This window comes from Peromyscus californicus, unplaced genomic scaffold (genome assembly GCF_007827085.1).
Source record: "Peromyscus californicus insignis strain IS unplaced genomic scaffold, ASM782708v3 Scaffold_11__1_contigs__length_118956290, whole genome shotgun sequence".
Classification (NCBI taxonomy): Eukaryota; Metazoa; Chordata; class Mammalia; order Rodentia; family Cricetidae; genus Peromyscus; species Peromyscus californicus.
The window spans coordinates 70513367-70533424 of NW_026294402.1; the positions used below are offsets into that span (position 1 = coordinate 70513367).

General features: G+C 42.4%; 1 protein-coding gene across 2 annotated transcripts in view; it reads right to left on the reverse strand.

Moving 5' to 3' along the window:
• Positions 1–10112, reverse strand: part of Scg3 (secretogranin III) — a 41622-nt gene extending 31510 nt beyond the window's left edge. The window contains exons 1-6 of one of the 2 annotated variants that reach the window (XM_052714645.1): positions 9730–10110; positions 9034–9086; positions 8361–8406; positions 8051–8266; positions 2541–2683; positions 1230–1379 (exon numbers count right to left, since the gene is read on the reverse strand). In XM_052714645.1, the coding sequence (XP_052570605.1) occupies positions 1230–1379; positions 2541–2683; positions 8051–8266; positions 8361–8406; positions 9034–9086; positions 9730–9820 (699 nt within the window). In that variant the 5' untranslated portion in view covers positions 9821–10110. Of the gene's footprint in view, positions 1–1229; positions 1380–2540; positions 2684–8050; positions 8267–8360; positions 8407–9033; positions 9087–9729 lie in introns of both variants that reach the window. The other variant, XM_052714655.1, reaches the window with a different exon arrangement.
• Between the last annotated feature and the right edge of the window lie 9946 nt (positions 10113–20058).

Here is a 20058-nt window from a genome sequence, read left to right on the forward strand (position 1 = left end):
GTAACAAGCCAAACATATGGACATTTTAGAAATGAATAAATGTAACAAGTGAAGGGTTGTGAAAATCACAACTGTACATCTGTTCCTTCATGAATATGGAAAGTGTGGTGGTTTGAGTAGGAGTGGCCGCCATAGGCTCATAGATTTGAATGCTTGGTCACTAGGGAGTGACACTATTAGGAGGTGTGGCCTTGTTGGAGTAGTACAGAACCAACCTTATTTTCTGGCCCTTCTAAAATAGAGTCACTGCAGGGCCAGGTGGGACACATCTGTAATCCAAGCATTTGGGAACTTGGGAGGTGGAGGCAGAAGGATTTGATTTAGAGTTCAAAGACAACCTGGGGTACACAGAAAGTTCAGGGCCAGCTTGGACTACATGAGAGAAACACAAACACACACCAAAACAAAACTAACCCCACACAAACATTACCACATCGCATGTGGTGGTTCATGCCTATAGCCTAGTACTTAGGGGGTCAGAAGGCATATTTGCCACTGATCTGAGGCCAGCTTACATATCATGTGAGACCCAGCGAACAACCACCTTCCGAGAGAAACTAAACCCAAAGCAAACAACAGAAGATAGCCTTGCTTTATGTTGCAGAGGGGGCTGGAGGTGCTAGGGAGGGAGCTTCGGGTCTGGGCACCCTGGGGGAGGAAAACCAAAAGCAAGGCAAGGGATCTGACACCTTCCTATGCTCCATCTCTCCAGAATCATAAAGAGGGCTGAAGGAGGAGAAAAAGATCACAGTAGTTCTGTGGATTCCAAGAGGGAACTGCAGAGAGAAGTCCAGGAAGGGGAATAAGAATGAATGGCAAACCCGGATGAAAGGTGACAGACAGGCTTCTGAACCAATGAAAAGGGGAAGGGGCAGGTGTAAGAGCACAGCCTAGACCAGAGGAAGGATAAGACTGGGGGTGTGAGGCTGCCGTGCAGAGGATTGAGCTATCCTCTCTCTCTCTCTCTCTCTCTCTCTCTCTCTCTCTCTCTCTCTCTCTCTCTCTCTCTCTCTCTCTCAAAAAACAAAACAAAGCTATGGAATCCTGGTTCCAGCACATTGGGATGGTGTAAATACTTACATCATATGATATATGTTTCCAGTGTGCTAAAAATGCTACATTTTCCAAATTTTATTTGGCACCAGGTAAGACACTAATTGTACAGAAATACAAAAGCATACACACACATGCCCATGCCATGAACACATTCCTAACACATTGGTACATACCACTTTCTCTGGTATTTTTCCAGCCTGATTCTCGGTCCTGCTTGTGGGTTTATCCAGGGCCTCCTCATAATTGTTGGCTTCTTTGGAAATCAATTTTTGTAAAGCCTCTGCTACTTCGTCTTCCAGAGTATGTGCCTGACTTTCAGTGATCTGTTATAAAGAGACAAAGCATATATAATTGCTATTCCCCTTCCTGGACATAAACAAACAGACACCTGAACTCGAGTTGAATCACTTCTTGGCCTTTTGGCTAAGATAGAATGAAACCCCAGTTGAACATACAGGCACCATGCAAGCTCCCGTAGTCCAAGCTTCTAACTGCCCTACTCAGCTAGGACTCCTATGAACTACGTTAAGGACCAGCATGGCACACTTACCCTAAGGGTGCAGTAGTGGCAGGCAGGCCTTCACAGTAATGAAGAGCTCTCTAATCAGACTTAAGACTGCTCAGCAAAAGGGAAACCATACCTGGTGCTAGAAACCGAGCTATCTATTTTATTCAGTGCTAGTGAAGTCATGGATATTGGAGGAGAACCTACAACCACAACTTCACTAAACCAGCATAATCTCTAACAACAACCCAGACATTTGTCCTTACACCCACAGATAAGTGCAGTCTTCACTCCTAATCAAGGACACTTCTCTTTGCAACAGTCAATCCTTTCTTATGCAGGCTGTGACCGTGACCGCCCAGCACTCCAGGAAGAAGTAGGCTATTCATGCAAACTGTCTGTGCTACTTGCTGAAACCCTATGGATGCTTCCTTAGAGAGACACCAGAAGGATGCTGCTCTACAGCTTCAGGTCCCATGGTTGGTTACATGACCCTTGTGACTGCAAAGTAAGAACCTCAGTTAAAACCTGCTTTGGCTGTGTCAGGGCTGAGCAGCCGAGTTGAGACCCAGGGAGATTCAGTTGCTCAGAGTTCCTCAAACACACCCTGCAAGCCTCTGCTGGTGTTATTTCTGGCTTTGCCACACACATCCTCTGCCTCTGCTGGCTATATCCTGACTTCCCTTCTCAGCTCATTTCAAACACCTCTTCCTCCGAAACCTGTCCTGACTTCCAACTGGGCACTTGCCATTCTCTGGCAAGCTGCGAAGCTCATATGACTCTCAAACAGCTTGTGAGATGGGTGCGTGTGTGCTTATCTGGCTCTTCTGATGAACTCAAGGGAATCCTTTGGAGTCCAGTACCAAGTTGGTGTCCCATGAGCATTCGTTTACCTGAATTACGAAGACACTGCAGAGTCTAAGTACTAAGAAGACACTGGTTTCTAAGAACTCAGTTTGCTCTCATGCAAACAACTTACTAGCCCGAGATTCAGCAGTTTAGAAACAATCTTGTCAAACACTCCTCTGTCGTTCTCCTCATAAATCCTGGTAGCAATTTTGTGGACAATGTCTTCAGCAGTTAAAGGAGTTCCATCCAGTTGATGAAGGCCATCTGGGTCATCTAGACAGAGCAAGTACAGCTTCATGTCATGGCGAGTACAGACCCAGTCTATGCATCATATTATAGCCTATACATTTTGAAATACTTAAACTTTTTTTATTGTATTTATTTATCATTTACTCATTTATCATTCATCTATTTAGAGACAGCGTCCTACTTCGTCACCCTGGCTGACTTGGAATTTTCAGCAATCCTCCAGCTTCTGCCTCTCCAGTGCTGAAATTACAAGCATGGACTGCCATGACTGGCTGCTAGAGTACCTCTATGTAACAAAGCTTAATGTTAGAGCTTAATAACAACAATAAACCCCCATCTCCAAAAGACAGGGAACTTATTTTATGAGCTTGGAATAAAAATATTGAGATAAATCAGGAGATCTGCATAAACAACATTCGAATTTTGCAGAGAAGCCTGTGAATATATGTCCTTAGTTTTCCTGGGAATTCATTTGGCAGCACAACTTCAGACTAAAGCAAGACATCATTCTGAGTGAGGAAACGGGGCTGCGTGGGATGGTTCACTCCTGCAGTCCTAGTGCTTGGGGGCCTGAGGCAAGAGGATTGCCATAGGTTTGAGTCTAGGCTGGACTACAGGGAGAGAGAGAGACCCTGTCTCAAACGAAACGAAACAAACTCAAACTCTAAACAACAAGAACAACGAGGATGGCAATGACACCCAATACCGTGAGGGAGAAAGGGGATGAAGGCAAGGATGCCTTGTTCCAGCCATACAAGAATCCCAGAAATCTATACCGCATCGGGCAGATCCAGTTTCTGAAGCGTAACTCTCCCCATCACATAGATGCAGATGGGAAAGATCGGTAGTTTAGCCCAGTGATATCTCTTGTTCTCTATACAACCCTAGATCACTGTGGAAAATAATAAGGGTATTGGGCTCTGTGCTTAGCTCAGTGGTAGAATGCTTGCCTAGCCTTTATAAAGTCCTGGGTTAGAGTCCCAGTACTGAAAAAAACAATAAAACCAGCGAATATGAATAATAAGGGTATCTTTAATTTGATTTTAATGAAGTCATAAGGAGCAGATGAAGTAAGATGCACCTTTTGAATCTATCAGTAGTTTATGGAAGAGTGTGCTATTGTAATTATGCATAGTGGATTTAGATTTCTAAGAAAAGGAATTGTGATTATCTTCTGGAGAAAATGGAAATTGAATTCCTTGCCAGATATGTTGTGAATAATGCTTTTATTTTTCTTTTGAGATAGGGCATCATTGTGTAGGCTGGCTTTGAACTCACAGAGATCTGCTTGCTTCTGTCTCCAGAGTGCTGAGATGAAATGCATGTACCATTACGCCCAGCACTATGAATATAATCCTTATCACTTTCCCTCAAAGAAAGAATTAGTTCCATCCCAATTCTGCCCTTTTCTTCCAAGGCCCTCGGGTATTTGGCCAGTGAATTTCTCCCATGGCACGGCCTTTCCTCTAGACTATGGGGACGGTGGCATCTGCAGCCTCAGGGAGACACCTTCTCCTGCTTTTGGACACAGCCTTGTTAAGATGAAAGGCTGAGTTCTTGTTCAGCTGCGAGCCCTTTGAGACCCAAGTGCCAGGGTGACAAGAATCATAAAATTAGTTCCCCTCTTGTCTGGTTGGAAGTCGAGTTCTTCATCTGTTTCTCAGGAGCGCAGCCTCTCTATCACTTTGGCCTGAATTTTCCATTTGTGGATTGCAAGTCAGGCCCTGGGGACTCGTCTTCCGTCTCAGCAGAGGTGGAAGAATTTACTTCCCCCTCCGCTTCTCCCTTAGGATCTGAGGAAGCAAGAATGTTGGCTGCCTGCTGAAGCTGGAAAAGGACCTAGATGACTGTTTTTCAGCTCATTTACTTCCCAACGGGGAGAATGCTGGTAACTCGGAAGAAATGTCTTCCTCCTCTGCTGCGCCGCCACGGCCGACTCTCTAGCCAGGAACTCAGATCTCCCACTGTGGAACTTTGAGAGCTGCAGTTAAAAGTGAAGCACTTGGCCACCGCACTTACCTTCCATCGGTTTCCCCCAAGCTCTTTGAAAATGAGAAGAATATCTCACGCTGATTTCCCAGCTGTGCACAAAGGAGTGCTTTATGTTCCCTGTGTGAAGCCTCAGAAAGAAGCCAGCATGGATTCAAATTTTAAAACTTCAGGCAGCCACGGTATTCTATACAGACATCAAAGGCCTGTGCCCTGCCATTATCTTCCCTGTTATAGTTTGTATCCCTAATATCTCATTTAATACCTAGAATTCATTCCTCCAGTAAAATTAAATCCAAGTCTTAATATGTGCCAGACACCAGAGGTAGAGTGAAGACTGTATCTAGTATCTCATTTAACACTCAGAATTCATTTCTTCAGTCAAATTGAATTCAAGTCTTAATATCTGCCAGACACTGGTAGAGTGATGATTGGGTTCAGCATGGTCCCTGGATGCACAGAGCTTGTTATCTAGTTCATAGCATGCAATGTAGGAATTACACGATCAATTTCTGCTTCCAAACACACAAAGGAGCATAAATCACATAAGGAGAAATTGGCAAGACAAAAATTTGAATTTGGAGCTTCCTTAAAGACGGTTTTGGGTCTGAGAGCATAGCCTGCCAAAGACACTCTCCCTCACTCTGCCTCCTGCACATTGCTAATGGTCTCTTCGGATGTCTCAGTGGGTTCAGACTCTGGCTTTCTGGCTCTAGGATTTGTAGACTCTGAAAGGAAACTAGACCTTCATTCATAAAACATTTTCTCTAAGACCCTTGACTCAGTCTCCCTAGGATCTCAAGTAAAGTTAAAGTAAATCCTGGGATAAGTCTGAAGCCGCAAGGACCAGCCCTACAGTTGTAAACCTATGAGCCGGCAGTAAAATGAATAATTTAAAAAGTAGCTGCTGGAGTTAGTAGTCAAGTTACAAGCAAATCCGTGTCTCTGCTGGTGCTTACAACCAGTGTGACTAATCAAATCAGGCAGATATTACATTCTTTTTCACTTTATTAAACCAAATGTTCTGTTCAACTAGAGTGATTAAGTTTAATTTTTATGCAGTTATGCCCAGTGACTATTTGCTTCTGGTCCACATACCTTAGGTTAAAAAGTAGATTCAAGATTTAAATTCCCCAAGTAGCAAAACATAAATCATTGCCTCTATCCACTCAACACATTTAAACTCTCCTCAGGCTATGATGTTCTGTGAAAGTCCTATTTAATTGGGAGTCACACCCCCCCAACCCCGAGATAATCAGCATAATTCTCTTGTTGCCATGAAACAAAATAAGGACAGAGAAGAAAGCCTGTACTCACTTCTAAGCACTTGTCTGCAGAATTGAAAATGCTCTCACTTCCTCAAGGCCTACTTACGTCAGTTCACTTATTCCCTCACACATTCTTTCACTTCTTCACTTATTTATAGAATCGTGCAATGAATTAACGACTATTCAGGCACTGGCTTATAATGTCTCTGTTCTTGTGAGCTTTTTGGTGTAGTTTTGGATAAAGACAATCATAAGTGGTTACAGTCACAAATATAAGAGTTCAAACTACAGGAAGTTCAGTGAAGGCAAGGGGCAAAGTGTCTATCCGATCATGAATGCTAGACAAACTTGGAAGTGTTTGACAGTAACTATGAAGACAGGAACTATATGAAGGATTTTGGTTTTGATCCTAAGAGAAATGCGAATCCACTAAAAGGGATTTATGGAAAATAAAGAAGGCATGCTCTGCTCATCACATGGAATCCCAGCATCTAGGTGGAGGCATAGGAACCTCATGATCCAGGCTAGCCTGAGCTATACACAAGGTTTTGGCTAAAACAAACAAACACAAACAAACAAACAAAACCAAAATAGCAAAACAAAACAAAAACCTAATGGCATGCTGGTCATGGTGGCACATGTTTGCAATCCCAGCAGCCAGAAAACTGAGTCAGGAGGATCATGAATTTAAGACCAGCTTAGGCTCTATAGGAAATACTGTCTCAAAAAACAAAAACAAAACAAAAAAAAAACCCCAAAACAACAACAACAACAACAACAACAACAACAACAACAACAAAACTCTCAAGGGCTCTGTGGTTGTAGTTTAATGGCAGAGTGATTAACTGCCTAGCATGAGGCCCCAGGTTTGATATTGAGCACTCCCTGCAAGGAACGGCATGCATATATTTCAGTATTTTATATTTGTAAATTAAAAAGTCCACTACAGTTGTCACATCAAGAATAGATTGAATAAAGCTGGAGTGGTTGCTGGGAGATCTGTAAAAGATTTGATTGTAGTTCAAATGAGACATGATTGGGTATTGGGTAAGGATAGTGGAGATTGAGAACAGTAGGTGGTTTTTTTTTTTTCGACACAGGGTTCTCCGTGTAGTTTTGGTGCCTGTCCTGGATCTCGCTCTGTAGACCAGGCTGGCCTTGCACTCACAGAGATCCGCCTGGGTCTGCTTCCCGAGTGCTGGGATTAAAGGCGTGCGCCAGCTGACAACAGTAGTTTTTTTTTTTTTTTGTAAAAATATAGGTGATAACTTGGGAAGCAAAATGAATACATTTTGAAAGATTAGGATTGAAGAGGTAAGAAAAAAAAGACAACTAGTTCAATCCTAGATTTTTGTCATGCAAAAAAGGATAAATATCAGCAAAAAAGGAAAGATCTTTTGAAGAGGATTTGTGAGGAGGACAGAGGTCATGAGTTGACTCTGGTATACATTCAGTTTTCTGTGGATCTGAAATTTCTAAGGCAAGATATTAAGTAGGGAGAAAATTGGTCTATAGCCCAGAGAAGTCTGGGTTAAAACTGAGATGTAGAATGGCTAGATGAACAAGGGTAGGATGAGAAAACTATCAAAAGAGAATAGTGGACATCTCACCATGCGGGGCATATTTGATCCATCTGATTATTTGAAGAAGCAATATTTTACTTGTACTAGTTATTAAAATAAACAGAAATGGTGAAATGGATTTAATAATGTAAATACAGATACCAGGTTTTAAATTTTTTCAAAGCATCAGTAAGGAAACTAATCACCATCATCACTTTTATTGCTTTTTTTTTTTTGATGGAGTCTGGCTGGCCTGGTAATTTATGTAGTCCAGACTGGATTCAATCTTGTGACAGTTCTGTTGCTTCAGCATCCTGAGTGTTGGGATGACAGGTGAGAGCCACCACACCTGTTTTAGTAAAGGAAACATTAAGGGGAAAATTGAGACTCTAGAGTGGTTTTTTTTTTTGTATATTACCAGTAAATGTTGGCTTTATGTCAGCTTTGGACTTGACAAATGAAAGGTTATGAGCATATTAGATATACTTTGAAAGTGTGACCTTTTCTTAATATGTAATGAAAAACTCAAAATGAGGGGAAAAAGATAGCAAAGCATCTTTTAAATTATTTACCTTGAAATTTATGGTCCAGTCCACTCTTAGTAGAATCATACTCATCAACCAGTTTTCGATTTTTAGTTGAATCAACATCTTCCACATTCAATTTGTTACCAAACGGGGACCTTCTTATGGATTGTTTTTCTTTCTCAAGTTTTTCCTTTTCTGTTATTGCCCTTAGCAAGTTCAAGTTATCGACAGAAGAATAATTGCTTTCACTTGGCTTGCTTTCTGGAAGAAAAGTTCCAAGCCCAACACATCCATTTTAGTTTAGAATCCTGTGACCTACATTATTTAACTGAACAGCAGTGTGATTTCCTTTTACCTGGAGGGTATGTCTTTTTAATCTTGTCTGCTTCTGCCTCCGCAATCTGTGAAACAAACAGGAGACAGACCTCATTTTAAACCATTGCTTCACAACTTACCAAGTATACAACAAGCCAAATGATTTAATCTCTATGAGATTTAGTTTTGTTAGTAAAATGCAGGTATAAAGCACTGCTACAAGGATTAAATGAGATAAAACTAAGGGCTGGTGTACTTTAAGTATTAATTCCTTTCTCCTGTAATATTGACAAAAGATAAATCTTCAACTAAGCTTGGTGGCATGTGCCTATAATCCTAGCACTCAAGAGGATGAGGTGGGAAGATCAAGGGTTGTAGGCCAATCAAGATTACCCAGCAAGATTTTGTCTCAAACAAAACAACAAAACAAACCATGCAACACTTCAGTAAATTAAGCAATCTTATGAGTGGGTACAGTATTGATCTCACTGGTTATCATCATGTGGACGCTCTATATATTATACAGAACTCAAGGTACATAACTTTGAGAACATGTAATTATTGAAATTAGATTTCACATCTTAATTTTTGTCAATTTTTATTCATCTCCCAGAGTTTGTAAATTCAAAATGGCCAAAATATCACAACATAATTACAATAAATGATAATGAGAATAAAATGACAAAGCAGTTATAATTTCACATCTGACCTACCTGTTCATTCAAAGGTCTTTCTGCACTTAATTCTCTATTATGCAGAGGTTTGTCTAGAATAAATACACATAAATATAAATTTAATTGTACATCTTGGTGGTAAGATATGTTTCTTGCTAAAATAAACAGTGAAAAAAAGTTTTAGAGAAATAATTCTGTGTGGTTATGAAATAAAATGTATGTTAGCAAAGATTATCAGTTGTATACATGATGAGTATCAATGTTGGTATGCTTATTATATTACTGCATTTCCTGGGTTAAATGCAATCACACTTTCGTTTTCTGATCAGAAATTTAACATATAATTCTAATTCTTGGCTTATTAACTCTTTTCAATTAGAAATAATAAAATTTGATGACCATTGCTGGCACATTAAAAGAGATCAGAATATCCTGCATGTGTAATGAATAGATGATCTTAGGAAAACATTCCAAACCACTTTAAGAACAAGCACTTGCACCCTGTTCCAAAATAAGATCCTTATAAACAGCCCATGATATTGCTCTATTATTTAAAAAGTGAAGGAGAAAAATCCATCTTCGTTCTCTGAAGTCAAAACGATTATGTCAATACGCAGGGATAAGATCTGGTTAGAAAAACTAGGCAAGGCGATTTAGAACTCACAGGTCACACCAAGCTTTATCTTTGCTGGGCCAAATGAAAGAGAGCTCAGAAGTAGAGAAATGTCCACTTACCTTGGCTGCCTTCGGGTTTGGGGAAAGCTTGAATTGGGCCGCTATTGAGCACCAACACCAGTATCCAAGAGCCGGTCCAAAGGAACCCCATTCTTCTTTGCTCCTCAGCTCTCTGTTGGCAAGAGCCTGGCGCTGGGCCCCTGAGCTGTAGCTTTTGTTATGAATGAGAAGGGGAATAAGAAGCTGGCTGGGACCGGAGCCTGGGCTCGGGGAGGGAAAGGAGCTGGGCTCAGGGCTGGAGAGGATGCTCGCCTTGAGCAGGTGAGCAGGTGCGGCAGGCGCTGTCCGCTCCACGGGTGCTGAAGTTCCTGCACGGGAGGACGCGGGCCTGGGCGTAGCTTTACTCCACTAGCTCTTGGAGAGGAAGTGAGGAGGAGGCGCATGCTCCATGCAAACCAGGGGCATGAGGATGGCGTCAGCGACCCAGAGCTACTCCAATCCCGCGGGAACGGAGAGGGGAGGGGCGACAAGCAGGCTAGCGTATTTTCCATGCCGCAGTCCTGGGCATATTCCTACGTCCGAGTTCAGCCGGATTGCAGGACGCTAGGCATGGTTGTTGTATCGCAAGGACTAAATGCCCCCTCTCTCTACTGTGAACCTGTCAAGGAGAAATGGATAATCTTGTCTAATTTTGACTTGTGATTCTTTTGCAGTATCTGCTCCAAAGTCACTTCCTGCTACACTCAAAAGGTATAATTCTATTATACCTATATAATTATACCCAGGAGATATAATTCTATTAAACCTTAGAAAGCCCTGCCTTTATATCAGTGTTGACATCCTCCTGATGTTTCTGCATCTCAGCTCCACAGGAGTCTTTTGACTGGGAAATTGTACGAATATTATTTCAAATAGACTGTGCATATAACTTCACTTTCGCAGATGGTGAGACAGAGAAGAAAAAAATCGTTGTCGCTCTAGGAGTGAGAGCCCTCACTTGTCAGGGAGATGAGCAGAAATACTCAGTTTTGTTCTCCTTCTCGCAACGAAGTAGGAAAAAAACAGTTCTCTTTCGTGACGTTCTTCCCTGGGTCTCATGTATACCTGAGGATCTCGAGGTTCAGGGAATCCTTCGAGAAAGGCGAAAGCCATGAAAAACATTCCTCACCTCATAAGCAAGTCAGAGGGGTGCTTTCTACAAACCAAGACTATCCCAGAAGCCTGAGGTCATTGCCTACAACTTAACGGTCCAAAGACTTTTAAGCGGTGAATACAAACAGCATAATGTGAGCAGGGTGCTGAGCAAGCTCTTTAGTCTGATTTTTAAGCAGAACTTGGATCTTTTCCTTTCAACTGCAGCCTGCTGGGAACCCAGTTGAATAATGACCACAAAGAAGGATCCAGACAATCAGGCCTTTGATTTCTGCATCTTCCCTTTCAAGGACCAAGTTACTTATTTAAATACCCCCAAACAAACAAACAAACAAACAAATCCACTGACAAGCAAATTTCCCTCTTTCTGGAGGTTTTGAGTTTAATGGTCCTGCAAGTATTTCGGTTAAGAACCTAAAAGTCTTTTTGTCTCCATGTGAATCTTTTTTTAAAAAACTGATACATAAAATCTGAGGTTACAGAATACTTCCAAATCTAGCAGTTACTTTAAACCAAAGAGCTCTTCCTTAATGGTGTATAACACAGTATTATTATCCTAGTATGCTGCAGTCTTAAAAGTTAGTTCAAGGTTTGGAAGAAAAATTATTTTGTTAATATTAAAATATTAAAAAAGATTAAAATATTTCATTCTTATATGCAAAGGCATATAAACATTTAAGTATTTTAAAAGTATGGTGAATTTAGAAGAGAGTAGCACGACCCGGATGATCATGGAAAGAGATAGAAAGAGTAGTATGACACACAGTAAGTCTGCCACTGTGTCTTTCAGCACACAAGTGGATAAACTGTCACATGAGATGCTTTTTGAGCTGAGAATCTTGAAGGTGGAGATATCTCCCTTATCTGGTGGCACACACCTCTAATCTCAGCACTCAGGCGATGAGGGTAGTAGGAGAAGGCTTAAGGCCTTATTACATTGCAAGTTCAAGGCCAGTCTGGACTACATGAAGCTCTGTCTCAAAAAACAGCATGAAGATAGGTAGAGACAGTTAGAAGATGGGCCTACTTATTATAGAAAAAGTATAATATTAGTTATTATTATTATTATTATTATTTTTTTTTTTTTGGATTTTCGAGACAGGGTTTCTCTGTGTAGCTTTGCGCCTTTTCCTGGAACTCACTTGGTAGCCCAGGCTGGCCTCGAACTCACAGAGATCCACCTGGCTCTGCCTCCCAAGTGCTGGGATTAAAGGCGTGCGCCACCACCGCCCAGCTAATATTAGTTATTATTAACAAGTGATTGTTATATTGGCCATTATTATGTATTTTATTACAGAAGATGTCAAATATAAAAGTAAACAATATATGAAAATGAGCATCATGAATCTGTTGCCCAACTTCAGTAATTATAAACTCATGACTTCTTGATATTTGAATTCCCAGCCACTTATTATACATAATGAATTAATTACCCATAAAAGCCATAAACTTCATTTCATCCATTGGAATACATCAGTGCATTTATCTAAAAGATAAAGATTATCTTTCCAACATTATTGTAGCATCTTAAACGAACCTCACGAGAATATCGTGAGGTTTAGTATCATCAAATATCTAGAGTTTAAATTTCCTTCTAAGTATTTTTACAGTTGACTTGCTTGTACCGGTACTGAAACAAAACTGTTCACTGCATTTGATGGCATGTGACAGGGGAAATTTTCTAAAAATATAAATAAACAAAAGAGGGGGCAATAAGAATCATGTGGTCACCCATTCATCTGGTAGAGATAACAATAGGTAAGTAGGACCTTTTTTTTCTAAGAAAATACTTTGTATGAATATTTGTAAACCTGTGCCTCTTGCTGTAAATATATTCTCACATATCTGTCCTGTCTATACAACCAAAGTTGCCAAAGTTATTGGTGATTTACTAGCTTTTCACATAGTATCTGAAAATCCACTTGTTTATTTAAATTAAGGAAGCGGTAGAGGGTTGCCCACTTATTATTGGTTTCCAAGTGCTGAAACTATGTTGGCTGTACCAGCTCAGAGGACCATGACACTGTCAGCATGGTTCCCTGCTCAGCATTTTCATTAAGAACGAGTCTTCTTTCCAAGGAGGTATTCATGAAAGGCCCAAGAATAGAGAGTCTGAGTTGTTAAGACACTCAAAGCTGCAGAGTGATGGAAATGGATCTGTCCTTTGAGAGGAAATGACCCGGGGTGCTCATTCTTGAGAGGGCTAATGGTCCAGTGCAAAGGAGAAGTAAATGTGGGGTCTGGCAGTGTGCCATCAGAGGAGAGAGATGTGATAACCAAACATAATGCAGCAAGTAGCATGACTAATGTGGTCAAGAAAGGGGAAATGGGAAAAGAATATAAGCAAATAAACTAGCCAAGATGGACGAACACCGTAGGCCACCTACACGTGGAAAGTTCCAGGACCGAATGTGAGAGTGGGTGGCAGGAGAAGGCGGTTGCACAGGAAACTTCTCCGGTTCACTTACTTTGTCCTGTGGTTGAATGAGATTAAGCTAATAGCCCAGCTCAGGGACTGTAGGGGGAAGACGTGAGGCACTGTGGACGCTCCCTCTAGAACCACAAGGAAGATCAGTTTCCCAGAATGAGTCAGAGTGAGAGTGAAGGCAAACACGACATCAGGTGCTCTCCATCTTCTGATTTTTAAAACATTGTTTAAAACACATATACAATACAATATTAAAACAGATCAAACAGAACTGAGTGGAAGAACCACTTTGCTCATTAACATTGATTCCCAGTACAAAGTGTGCCTTTCCCTCTGCATTTTTGTGTACGCACAATTATAGGTAGAGATTTATCATGAAGTCTATTTCCCATCATCCTTCTGGTGGGTGCCTGGCTGGAATTTTAGTCCTTTTGATGGGCAGTTTAGAAAACCTTGAATTTTTAACGCAAGTATGCCCTAACTTTGTAACAAGAAAGTAAAGCAGTATGGTCTGTGTAAATACTTGTGTATATAGCACAGTGTTTTATATTCCATTACATTTCAGGCAGTTGTAAACTGTTTTCTTCTGAGATGTGAAGATGTTTTGTGATCAGATCAGTAGAAGGGAAATCAAAACCAGTAGATCGGTGCTTTGGTCTCCTCTGATATGCAGCTACTGTGTGAATGCTGTTGGAAACGGTCTCCAAAGCACGTTGTTTTTGCTTAATAGTTCCTTTTTATTGTGACATTCTTGATGGAAGGAGTGAACCAGGACTCATTTATTTATCTTAGGGCCTAGCATACACTGGAAAGGCTGACACACACTTGTTGGATGGGATCTTACTTGTCGCAGCACAAAGGACTTGATACCTTTCTGTTAAGCCATTTATTTATTCACCGGAAGTGACCAAACTTCCCCAGCTCCCCCTGAGCCCTTCCTGTCTTTTCGCTTTCCAGGGATGATGATGCCAAGTGGTTGCTGGCATGCTTGGAGTGGGCTAAAGCACCTCAAACGCCCTCGGGTCAAAGTCCCCTGTGCATTCTGGCTGCCTCCGTGGCACCAGGAACTGGAATCAGGGGATGGTTCTAGTTCAGTGGTGCAGATATGGAGCTTAGAGTGAGTGAGAAATAAGAGCACAGGCTGGGTGTGATAATTATTTTTGGTTGTCAACTAGACACATCTGGAATTAACTAGAACCCAAGTGGCTGGGTATACCTGCAAGGGATTTTTCTAAATTAAGTAATTTGAAAGACCCCTTTCATCTCTCTCTCTCTCTCTCTCTCTCTCTCTCTCTCTCTCTCTCTCTCTCTCTCTCTCTCTCATCTATCTATGTTTTTCTGGGACGGTTTCTCTATGTAGCCCTGGCTGTCCTAGAATTCACTCTGTAGACCAGACTGGCCTCAGACTCAGAGATCCACCTGCTTTTGCCTCCTGAGTGCTGGGATTAAAGGCATGCACCACTATAACCCGTCTGCAAAGACTTACTTTTAATCCAGTTCTTTTGAGGAAGGAAGATTCACCTTTAATCTGGTCCACACCTTTTGCCGGCAGTCTATAAGAAAGGATGTGGAGGAAGTAAGCTTGCTCTCTTTGCTTGTCCTCACTCTCTCTGGGAAGTCTATTCCTTCACTGGCATTAAAGCCTACTTCTTTGGGATTCTGGCATATACTAAAGACCAGCTGAGATGCTCCACCTCATGAGCTGGATTTTTGGACTTTCCATTGGTAGACAACCATTGTTGGACTAGCTGGACCACATCCTGGAAGCCATTCTAATAAATCTCCTATCTATCTATCTATCTATCTATCTATCTATCTATCTATCTATCTATCTATTCATATTCATGCTATAAGTTCTGTTCCTCTAGAGAACCCTGACTAATACATTGGGTTTGTGTCCTGTAGAGTCTGCCCTTGGAGGATCTTGTAAAACACAGTTTTGTGTTGCTTAATGACAAGATAGGTTCTAAGAATTGTGTCACAGGGTGATCATCATTGAATATGCTTCCACAAGCCAAGGAGGCTATGTTTTCACTGTGCTATATATGTGGCTATCACCTTCTGGAATCCATTTTTTGGCCATTTGGCCATTTGGTTTTTAATGCTGTACATGACTACTGAGGATCTGCCCAAGATATTGACCCAGCAAAGTGCATTCAGTTTGTAAACTCAGACCATTCTTGATTTCTTAGCTAGAGTGTTGACCAGGTTGGCACCAAGAAAGCTACCACAAAGCGTTAGGACTATTTGTCAGGATCCTATGGATTTCTCATGAGAGAATGCATCTGAACTTGACCTCTTGATTCTGGAAAGCACCACGCTCAGGTTTGTGAAAAACTGAAGAGCAGCCACTGCATTGAGGTCATCCTTCCCCATCTCACTTCCCCATCTGAGGTCAAGCAGAGGACAAGGTAGAGGTGCACACCACACAACTCATTCATATCCAGGAGGATTCGGGTTAGTAACCCTCGAGTGTGGCAAGACTAACAGAGTACCCCAAATAAGAGTCTTAGAGGGCCAACAAGATGGCTCAGTGGGTAAAGGCACTTGCCACCAAGGCTGATGACCTGAGTTTAATTCCTGGGATCCACATGGTGGAGAGAGAGCGAGAGACAGAGACAGAGAGAGACAGAGACAGAGAGAGACAGACAGAGAGACAGAGACAGAGATACACAGAGAGACAGAGACAGTTGACTCTACATGAATTTTCATCACACACACACACACACACACACACACACACACACACACACACACACACACACGTAAGAGCCCAAAGAAAACATTATTTTCTAGGCCCCATGTGACAGGAGCCAGATGACACAGGCTTGGAGCATGAGTCATTTATAACTCATGGTTACCACAAGTGACGATGATGGGCAAGTAGCAATTAGCAAATCCCAAAGGTGGGCATGACTAGACTAGTAGTATAGAGTGGTCACCATTTCAGGGGCCTGAAACTAAGAACCAGAGCTCAGTGTTGAGGAGGAAGGACATTCTAAGAACTAGGAGGAAGGCCAGCATAGAAGAATTTCTGATTTGTTAGGCAGACATCTACAATGGCTTTTTACACAGTTTTTCTAGCCTGCCTGGTTGTGCCTGCCCTAATCAAAGGAACTGAAATGGAGTATCCAGGGATGCATAGAAATAAGCATGGGTTTTTAAATGCTCACAGAACTCAAGGCAGATCTTAGCTGCTTACCCCTCTGCTTCTCTGTTCCCTCTTCCTCACCCTTTTCATCTCCATTTTTGAAAAAGGGTCTGGATATGTAGCCCAGACTAATCTCGAACTCATGATCCTCCTGCCTTGGCCTCCCAAGTACTAGGGTTATGGGTATGTGCCATCATGTCTAGCATAGCTTCTCTTCTGTTTCAGTTTTTAAGAGAATATCTTTTATTTATTCTTTGACAATTTTGTACGTGTAAAGAATTCATCTTCATAATGTACACCCTCAACTCCCTCAGGAATCCTCAACTCCTCTTTCCCACTCCCACCAGACACCCCTAACACTCCCCTCCCCACTTCTCCTCTTCTCCCCCCTTTTTTTGTTAATAGCCCACTGAATCCAATTGGTGCTGCCTGTTGGAATGTCGACGGATCGTGTGGACTGATCTTGTGCGGGCAACCACAGCTGCAGTGTGTTCACGGGTACAATGGCATACCCCAACGATGGCATTCCACTTGCTTCTTTTATTTAGGGACAAGATGAGACTGTCCACAGGATGGACTTCTCAGTTTAAGTTTGCATCTATGGATCCTGAAAGGGTCTAACTTTCTAATATTTGGGTTCCATGGGAGATTCAGGAAGCGGCTCAAAGAGCACATCTCTCTAGAGGCCAACCAGACCACAGACAGCAGCAGGAGGCAGCTTGAATCTAATTGTATCTGCCCCATTTGACTGTGAACTAAATCAGGGACTGAGGGGGCCACGCCCAGGTACAGAGAGGCTCCAGTGGACCAAAGCAGCAGACCGCTCTTCCTGGCTTAGCTCCACGTTTGGTTATCCTGGAGGTGGCTTCCCGAATCTTTCTTCAAAGAAAAATTATTCTGTAGAGGCTGATGAGACTCCAACTCAGCAGAACTAGAGCGTTGCCTAGAGCTGAACTCCTCAGTGGTTGGGAATGGCAGGTTAGGAGCCTCTCAACTTCAGTCTGAGCCCCTCTTCCTCACATGTAGATTTAATCTGTTTATCTGACTTTCAGGATCTGGAAGGAAATGAAGAAGAACTGGAAACCTTGTCTAAGGAGTTGAGGCCACTTGGAGAGCAAAGGAGTAGAAGGATCTTTTAGGAAATCCACTCCTCCCCTCCTCATCTCTCTCTTTCTGTGTATGTGTATGTGCACACTCATGTACATGTGTGTGCTTGTTCATGGTATGGGTATGAATGAATGCACATACGTGTGGAGGCCAGAGGCCAATTTCAGATGTTCCTTAGGTGCTATTCATCTTGTTTATTGAGCTGCAGTCTCTCACTGGAACCTGGAGCTCACCAAGCAGGTTAAGGCGCTGGCCAGAGCTCCGGAGATCCACCTGTATTCTCTCCAATGCTGGGTTTATAAGCACCTGCCTTTTCCTTTCTTCTTTTGAAAACACAGTTGCCCAAGATTGAACTTGGGTCCCCACACTTATGCAGCAAACACTTTACCAACTGAACCATCTCTCTAGCCCCCTTCTGTAGCTAGAGTTTTCCTGGTCCTGCCTGGCCCACAGTCAGGACAAATCTCTCTCACCTGCTAGTCCCACAGCTGCTCAGACCCAAGTAAACACACAGAGACTTACATTTCTTATAAACTGTATGGCCGTGGCAGGCTTCTTGCTAACTGTTCTTATATCTTAAATTAACCCATTTCTATAAATCTATACCTTGCCACATGGCTTGTGGCTTACCAGTATCTTACATGTTGGTACTCATGGCGGCAACTGGCAGCATCTCCTCTGACCCTGCCTTCCTGTTCCCAGAATTCTCTTCTCTGCTTGTCCTGCCTATGCATCCTGCCTGGCTACTGGCCAATCAGCATTTTATTTATACAGAGTGATATCTGCAGCACCCTTCTTAAGAAATCCTTAAGCTCTTTATATCACTGTGAGAAAAATCTAAGCCCTATTAAACATTATATGTGTTTATTTTGTGTGTGTATGTGTGTGTGTGTGTGTGTGTGTGTGTGTGTGTGTGTGTGTGGTGTGCATGCCACAGATGCACGTGGAGGTCTTAGGATAACTGCTTATGGGTGAAAAGAGAGGTAAGACTATTCTTTCTCCTTTGTTCTCCCAAAGGTGTTCTGAGAAGACAATTGAGTGTCTTCCTTAATGGAAATGGAAATTAATGGCTTTTTGGTGCTACAAAGCCCATCCTCCAGCTGTTCCCACTGTGACCCAGAGTGTTTTAGCTGCCAACTCCCTGCAATTTCCAAACCAATAAAGAATTGGACCATCATTTCTTTCTAGACAGTGTCAAGGTATAGTTAGGTAGAACTAATGATGACTTCTGAGAAACAGTGACTATTGACTCTTCCCACTCCCGACACACGGAGCGATGTTGGAGGAGCTTGTGTGAGTGTGTCTGGGCTCTCTCTAGCCTCATTATCTCCCACTCTCCCCTGGGCCCCAGAACTCCAGCACTACCAACCTCTGATGATTTTGCCGTGGCCAGACAGGTCCTCACATGGAAGTTGTCACTGAGATCGCCTCTCCTGCTTGGAATGGCTCATTCTCTTATTTCCTCCAAACCTGAAGTCAGACGTCAACTCAGTGATAGGCTGAAGTTTCACCCTCTTTTCTACTGTGTACCCCAACCCTTTATCGTGTTCCTCATCATGTGTCTCTTTTGAGCAGTCTGTATAATTCATCTGTCTTTCCAGAGTTCCTGTAACAGTACTCCTCATATAAATACTTGCTGAAAACATTGAATGAACAAGTGAATGAAGCTCAGACTCAAGTTCCTCAGTCTTCAACCACTCACACTTTCTCCAAGTCAGTTCTGGATTCAAGCTTGTTGCTATCAGGCCCTCTCTTTTACGAGACCGTCAGTCAGTCTATAGTTTAAAGCAACCAGCATGGACAGTGAGTACAGGCAAGGAAAAAATCGAAGATGTTCACTCTGTCTTCAGGCTGCTGCAACCCCATAACCCCTTCTTTTGCTTAAACTTGGGACTGTCAATCTTGTTCTTCCTTGTGTGTGTGTGTGTGTGTGTGCATGTGTGTGTGTGTGTGTGTGTGTGTGTGCATGTGTGTGTGCGCGTGTGTGCATGTATGTTTCGTGTAGCATGGACTGCCCTTCCATTTGCTAAATAACTGAGAATGACCTTGACTCCTGATGCTTTGCCCCCATCAATGCATTGATTCCTTCCAGTGAGCTTGCATAAAACAGGCCCTCTCGACAGGAAACCATGGATCACTTGGGGTTTCATAGAACTCTAACACTTAATAACAAACAATTGACTACTACTGATGAATAGTGGAGAAAGGGGTCTTTGCCTTGTGTATATCCAGTTGTGAACCTACCAGGCTATGATGGACAGTTCCTACCCACAGACTGCCCTAGTAAGAGCTAGAGGAATACAAACGGAATAAAAAGACGTTAGTTCATTGAAGCGATTAGCAGGGATGTGGGCAATGTGGTCAGAGGAGAGTAGTAGGTCCCTGAATAAGGGAATGAGGGCAATCAGAAGCACTATGTGAGCATAGAATTATGGGATTGCACCCCACACCTGTCTTGTTCTTCCTTCCATTGGTCACGCTCCTGTGCATGGCTAGGTCCTTTTCATCCTGGCAAATGTCCCCTCCTCAGAAGGAGGTTCCTGGATTAGCA